The 7,260-nt window shown below is 60.0% G+C and overlaps 1 protein-coding gene across 1 annotated transcript; it reads right to left on the reverse strand.

Moving 5' to 3' along the window:
- Nucleotides 1–3,027: 3,027 nt before the first annotated feature.
- On the reverse strand, nt 3,028–7,027 carry SNRPE (small nuclear ribonucleoprotein polypeptide E). The gene is made up of 5 exons (XM_063418375.1): nt 6,870–7,027; nt 5,607–5,633; nt 4,601–4,663; nt 4,327–4,405; nt 3,028–3,209 (listed from the first exon to the last, which is right to left on the reverse strand). Exons 1-5 carry the CDS (start codon nt 6,921–6,923, stop codon nt 3,154–3,156), a joined length of 279 nt encoding a protein of 92 aa, XP_063274445.1. The 5' UTR covers nt 6,924–7,027; the 3' UTR covers nt 3,028–3,153.
- Between the last annotated feature and the right edge of the window lie 233 nt (nt 7,028–7,260).

Raw genomic sequence — 7,260 nt, forward strand, 5'->3', positions numbered from 1 at the left:
CGGGACCGGGGCCACCGAGCGGGACCGGGGCCAGCGAGCGGGACCGGGGCCACCGAGCGGGACCGGGGCCAGCGAGCGGGACCGGGGCCAGCGAGCGGCGGCCGCGGTGGCTCCTGGGGGCCAGCGGGAGCCCCCGGGCCGGGCGGTCCCGGGGCGGCGGGGGAGGCGTGCCCGGGAACGGAGGGAGCGGACCGGGGCCATTGTCCCATTGTTCGGGCTGCAAAGGGACAATGGGCCATTGTTGTCCCCGGGGATGCCATTGTTCGCTCTGCCTGCAGAGCCTCGGGAGCTTTCCCGAGGGCCGCTCCGTGTGTGGGACGCTGGAGAACAGCGAGGCGGGAATGTTTCCTTCCCCATCCCCATCCCTCTTTTTCTTTTTGGCTCGGTTTTCCTTTCCTGAAAAGGCCCGGGAGCAGCCAGAGCCCCCCCAGACCCCGCGGGGAGGGGCTGGGAGTGGGAAAAAATCCATCCTGCATCCCTCCATCCCTGCGGATCCCAGAGTGAGGGCACAAACCCGGGATTGGGGTGGGACAAGGAGCCGCCTCTGGCTCCGGGAGCGTCCACCCGGCGTTATCCCGATTTTCCGGCCTCGTCCCGCCCCTGGCATCCCCCAGACCCAGATCGGGCCCGGCACGGCGCGGTTTGGCTCCGAGGAAAATCCCCCGGGCAGCGCGGGAAGCGCTCGGGGAGGGAGAGCCCGGCCCGGAGCGGCACCCCGGGGCTAAATCCCGCGGCTGCTCCCTCTGGAAAATTGAACCTTTCCCTCTGGAAAACGGAACTTTTCCCTCTGGAAAATTGAACTTTTCCCTCTGGAAAATTGAACTGAGGCGCTGAGCGAAGGTGGGGGGAGAGGGAAGGAGCGGAATTCCAGGAGCGGGGAAGGAGCAGAATTCCGGGAGTGGGGAAGGAGCAGAATTCCAGGGGTGGGGAAGGAGCAGAATTCCAGCCCGAGGCGGGCCGGGGATGGATGGAGCAGGAGAGGGATCCGCCGGTGTCCCCACTCCCGGTGTCCCCACCCCCGGTGTCCCCATTCCCGGAGCCCTGTGGGGACACAGTGCCAGGAATTCCCCTTGGAATTCCCGCGGCTGTGGCTGCTCCGGGGGATCCCGGGGGGTTCCCGCGGGGTTCCCGGGGGTTCCCGGGTCTCCATCCCCTCCAGCCGCCAGCCCGGGGAGGTGGCAGTGGCCGGGGACAAGAGGAGGTGACACAAACCAGGGAGGTGGCAGTGGCTGGGGACAGGGGGAGGTGACACAAACCCGGGCAGGTGACACAGACCCAGGCAGGTGGCAGTGGCCGGGGACAGGGGGAGGTGACACAAACCAGGGAGGTGGCAGTGGCTGGGGACAGGGGGAGGTGACACAAACCCGGGCAGGTGGCACAGACCCGGGCAGGTGGCAGTGGCCGGGGACAAGAGGAGGTGACACAAACCCGGGCAGGTGACACAGACCCAGGCAGGCGGCAGTGGCCGGGGACAGGGGGAGGTGACACAAACCTGTCCGAGGTTCTTTAACGCTCCCCGAATGTGATTTACACACTCACACCTGCACTCACACTCACACCTGCACTCACACTCACTCACACCCGCACTCACACTCACACTCACACTCACTCTCACACTCACACTCACACTCACTCACACCCGCACTCACTCTCAGTCTCACACTCATTCTCACACTCACACCCACACTCACACTCACACTCACACTCACTCTCAGTCTCACACTCACACCCACACTCACACTCACACTCACACTCACTCTCAGTCTCACACTCACACCCACACTCACACTCACACCCGCACTCACACTCACACTCACACTCACACCCGCACTCACACTCACACTCACACCCACACCCACACTCACACTCACACTCACTCTCAGTCTCACACTCACACTCACACTCACACCCGCACTCACACTCATTCTCACACCCGCACTCACACTCACACTCATTCTCACACCCGCACTCACACTCACACTCATTCTCACACTCACTCTCAGTCTCACTCTCGCTCCCCCCGGTTTCCTCTCCCCCCTCCGCCCCCGGTCCTTCTCTCACTTCCTCCTTATCAGATCAGCTCTGCTGATCACGGCTGTAAATCCAAGGAAAAGGGGTCGGGAAAAGCGGAGCCCGCCTGGAATCGCTGCCCTGCCCTCCTCCTCCTCCTCATCCCGGGAATTCCCGCCGGGATCGGGATCGGGCAGAGCCGAGCCCGCAGCTCCCCCTTCTGTCCGGAGCCCTCGGGAAGTTTATTCCCCGTTTTGGGAGAAATTTGGGATGCTCCAGGCAGAATTCCTGCGGAATTCCAGCAGAATTCCCTCAGAATTCCTGCAGAATTCCCACAGAATTCCCTCAGAATTCCCACGGAACTCCTGCAAAATTCCCGCGGAATTCCCGCAGAATTCCCACAAATTCCCATGGAATTCCCCCCTCCCTGCCCACGGCTCCAGCCGGGAATGCTGGAGGGGAGAAAAATCCCCCGGGTGAGGAGCGGGAAGGGATTTCTTGGGAAAAAGGAATTTGATTTTGGGGTGAAGAGATTGATTTTGAGGGAAAAAAAAGGATTATTTTTGGGATAAAGGGGGCAGTTTTCAGGGAAAAGGGGTTGGTTTGGGAAAAGGATTTTTTGGGGGGAGAAAGGGATTTGTTTTGGGAAGAGGGGATTGAGTTTCTTGGGGAAAATTTTTGGGAAGAAGGGATTTTTTAGGGTGGAAGAAGGGGCTGGTTTTGGGAAAAAAGGGATTTGGTTTGGAAAGAAGAGATTTGGTTTGGGATAAAGGGATTTTTGAGGAAGAAGGGATTTGTTTTGGGGGAAAAAAGGATTATTTGGGGGGAAATGGTTTTGGAAAAAGGGATTTTTTGGGGGGAAAAGGTGATTTGTTCTGGGAAAGAAAGGATTCTTTTTGGGAAGAAGGGATGGATATGGGGAAGATGGGATTGATTTGGGAAAACCAGGATCCAATCCCACAGGGAAAAACCCCTGGAAAATCCTTCCCCACCCGAGACCGAAACCCCAATCCCAACTTTAATGAAAAACCTTTTTTATTCCCCCAAAAAGAAAACCCCGAACTACAAAACAGAATTCCCAGAGGATCACAGGGATCTCCACCTCCGGCTCATCCCGGTTTTCCAGGCGGGAATGGCCCCGCCCTAGCTGGAGACGCTCTGCAGGAGGGTGATGTTGTCCCCCTTCAGCATGATCCGACCTGGAACCAACGGGATCAGGGAATTCGGGAATTCTGGGATGGGAGAGCCCCAAACCCCGCCCGGCCCACAGCTGGACTGGGGCCCCACAGCTGGACTGGGGCCCCACAGCTGGACTGGGATCCCACAGCTGGATCCCACAGCTGGACTGGGATCCCACAGCTGGATCCCACAGCTGGATTGAGATCCCACAGCTGGATCCCACAGCTGGACTGGGATCCCACAGCTGGATCTCGGCCCCACGGCTGGATCGAGATCCCACAGCTGGACTGATATCCCACAGCTGGATCGAGATCCCACAGCTGGATTTTAGGGTCCCACAGCTGGATTGAGGACCCACAGCTGGATTGAGGCCCCACAGCTGGATCAAGGCCTCACAGCTGGACTGAGATCCCACAGCTGGATCAAGGCCCCACAGCTGGATCGAGATCCCACAGCTGGACTGAGGCCCCACAGCTGGATTTTAGGGTCCCACAGCTGGATTTTAGGGTCCCACAGCTGGATTTTAGGGTCCCACAGCTGGATTTTAGTCCCATTCCTAAGGTCCACACCTGGATTTACAGGCTCCACATCTGGATTTTAGGTCCCACCCCCAGGTTTCAGGCTCCCAAATTTGGATTTCCGCTCCCAACATCTGGATTTCAGGTCTCACACCTGGATTTCAGGGCCCAATTCCCAGGTCCCCACAGCTGGATTTTAGGGTCCCACAGCTGGATTTTAGGGTCCCACAGCTGGATTTTAAGGTCCAACATTTGGATTTAAGATCCCACAGGTTCCCTCAGGTTCCAGGATCCCAAACCTGGATTTCAGGGCCCAACCCCTGGTTCCAGGATCCCACAGCTGGATTTTAGCATCTAACACCTGGATTTTGGGGTCTAACACCTGGATTTAAGGTCCCATACCTCGATTTCAGCCCCCAAACCTGCATTTCAGGCTCTGACACCCGAATTTCAGCTTTTAACACCTGGGATTCACATCCCACACCTGAAGTTCAGGATCCACAGCTGGATTTTGGGCCCCACACCCCAATCCCAGCCCCCACACCCCAATTCCAGCCTCCCACACCCCAAATTCGGGCCCCACACCCCAATCCCAGCCCCCCACGCCCCCCTGACCTACCCAGCTGCTTCCTGGACTTGGTTTTGGAGTGAATCTCCTCAGCATCGTCCAGCACCAGGTTCATGTACTCATCAAAACCCTGCAGGAGCAGCACCAGCCTCAGGCAGGGGGCTCAAAACCCCTCCCAAACCCCAGAATTCCCGGGAAAACAGGAATATTCTCACCCCACGCAGGTTTTTTTATGGGAAAGAAGGAATAAATGGGTTTAGGAGAAGCAGAAAAGCAGAGAGGTGGCCCCAAAGCAGAGGGGTGACAAAGGGACAGTGCCACTCACGATGATGCAGCCTTCTATCCTCATGTTCACCTGCTCGTAGAGCCACACCTGGATCCTGGATCTCTGGAAATGATGGAGAGGGAGGGGAAAAACAGGGATTGGGAACATCCCTGGGCAGCTCTGAGGGGTCCCTGAGGGTCCTCCCCACCCCAGGCCAGGCTTGGGAATGTCCCAAGGATGGAGGGGCATCAGGAACTCTCCTCACGTTTAATGGGTTTTAAAAGGAAAGAAAAGGGATTTAAATTGGGGTTTGGGAGGGAATTCTTCCCTGGGAGGGGCTGGGATGGAATTCCCAGAGGAGCTGTGGCTGCTCCATCCCTGGGAGTGTCCCAGGCCGGGCTGGAGAGTGGATAAAATGGAAAAAAAATGGATAAAATGGATGAAAAGGATAAAAAAAACTGGTTAAAATGGTTAAAATGGTTAAAATGGCAGCCTGGGATAGTGGGAGGTGTCCCTGCCCGTGGGATTGGATGATCCCTTCCAGCCCAAACCATTCCAGGATTCCATAAAAAATCCCAGTTCCAGGGCTCCTGACTCATTCCCAGCTCACAAATTCCCCCATCCCTGGGAGTGTCCCAGGCCGGGTTGGATGGTGGAAAAAATGGGAAAAAATGGATTAAAATGGTTAAAATGGCAGCCTGGGATGGTGGGAGGTGTCCCTGCTCATGGGATTGCATGATCCCTTCCAACCCAAACCATTCCAGGATTCCGTGTGCTGGTTTGGGTGGGATTTTGGGAATAAATCCTTCCCTGGGACTGGGATGGGATTCCCAGGGAATCCGTGGCTGCCCCTGGAGCCCTGGGAGTCCCCAAGGCTTTGGAATAAATTGGGATCATGGAAGGTCCTGCCCATGGCAGGGGTGGGAACAGGACAATCCTTAAGATCTCCCAACCCAAACCATTCCAGGATTCCATAAAAAATCCCAGTTCCAGGGCTCCAGCTCCCAAATTCCCCATCCCTGGGACACTTCCCACCCGAACCCCCCGGGCCCGTCCCGGTACTCACGTTCTGCAGGTAGCGGAAGATCAGGTTCTGCACCGGGAGTTAAGGACACAGCACGGCCGGGAGCCCGCGGGGACAGCGCCCGGGGAGGGGACCCGGAACCCCCGGCAGCTGAAACCCGAACCCCTGAGGGGAACCCGAACCCCTGAGGGGAACCTGAACCCCTGAGGGGGAACCTGAACCCCTGAGGGGAACCCGAACCCCTGAGGGGAACCCGAACCCGCCTGAGGGGGAACCCGAACCCGCCTGAGGGGAACCAGAACCCCCTGAAGGGAACCCGAACCCCCCTGAGGGGGAACCCGAACCCCTGAGGGGGAACCCGAACCCCCCTGAGGGGGAACCCGAACCCGCCTGAGGGGAACCAGAACCCCCTGAAGGGAACCCGAACCCCCCTGAGGGGGAACCCGAACCCCTGAGGGGGAACCCGAACCCGCCTGAGGGGAACCAGAACCCCCTGAAGGGAACCCGAACCCCCCTGAGGGGGAACCCGAACCCCTGAGGGGAACCCGAACCCGCCTGAGGGGGAACCCGAACCCCTGAGGGGGAACCTGAACCCACTGAGGGGAACCCGAACCCCTGAGGGGAACCCGAACCCCCCTGAGAGGAACCCGAACCCCCCTGAAGGGAACCCGAACCCCTGAGGGGGAACCTGAACCCCTGAGGGGAACCCGAACCCCTGAGGGGATCCGAACCCACTGAGGGGAACCCGAACCCCTGAGGGGAACCCGAACCCCTGAGGGGATCCGAACCCCCCTGAAGGGAACCCGAACCCCTGAGGGGAACCCGAACCCCTGAGGGGATCCGAACCCCCCTGAAGGGAACCCGAACCCCTGAGGGGAACCCGAACCCCTGAGGGGGAACCTCCAGAGGGGGAACCTGAACCCCTCTGAGGGGGAACCTGAACCCCTCTGAGGGGAACCCGAACCCCCCTGAGGGGGAACCCGAACCCCTGAGGGGGAACCCGAACCCCCTGAGGGGGAACCCGAACCCACTGAGGGGAACCCGAACACCCTGAGGGGGAACCCGAACCCGCCTGAGGGGAACCCGAACCCCCCTGAAGGGAACCCGAACCCCTGAGGGGAACCCGAACCCCCCTGAGGGGGAACCCGAACCCACTGAGGGGAACCCGAACCCCCCTGAGGGGGAACCCGCGGCCCTCAGGAATGAAAGCCGCGATCCCCCTGGATGGAGCCGTGATTAAACCCGCCAGCCCCGCCCGCGCTCCCCGCGCTCCCCCGGCGCCCCGAGGGGCTCGCGGCAGGATACGATGGGCTGCACCATCACCTTCTGCACCTTCTGGCCCTGCCCGCGGTACGCCATGGCTGCACCGGGCAGCAACGCGGGGCGCGGAGGGAGAGCGGAGGGAGAGCGGCGGGACAGAGCGGCACCACGCGGGGCACTGTGGGATAGTGGCGGTGTGAGGAGGATGGAACCGCGCGGGGCACTGTGGGATAGTGGCGGTGTGAGGAGGATGGAACCGCGCGGGGCACTGTGGGATAGTGGCGGTGTGAGGAGGATGGAACCGCGCGGGGCACTGTGGGATAGCGGCGGTGTGAGGGGAATGGGGGAGCGCGGGGCACTGTGGGATAGTGGCGGTGTGAGGGGAATGGGGGAGCGCGGGGCACTGTGGGATAGCGGCGGTGTGAGGAGGATGGAA

This window comes from Prinia subflava, chromosome 23 (assembly GCF_021018805.1).
Source record: "Prinia subflava isolate CZ2003 ecotype Zambia chromosome 23, Cam_Psub_1.2, whole genome shotgun sequence".
NCBI classification, from domain to species: domain Eukaryota; kingdom Metazoa; phylum Chordata; class Aves; order Passeriformes; family Cisticolidae; genus Prinia; species Prinia subflava.

Excerpts from the sequence above, each read along its gene's own strand:
- SNRPE (XM_063418375.1), bottom strand. The coding sequence starts at position 6,923 with ATGGCGTACCGCGGGCAGGGCCAGAAGGTGCAGAAGGTGATGGTGCAG. Across the intron at positions 4,664-5,606 it reads TCTTCCGCTACCTGCAGAAC|AGATCCAGGATCCAGGTGTG; the intron begins GTGAGTACCGGG and ends CATCATTTCCAG. Across the intron at positions 4,406-4,600 it reads GGATAGAAGGCTGCATCATC|GGTTTTGATGAGTACATGAA; the intron begins GTGAGTGGCACT and ends CTGCTCCTGCAG.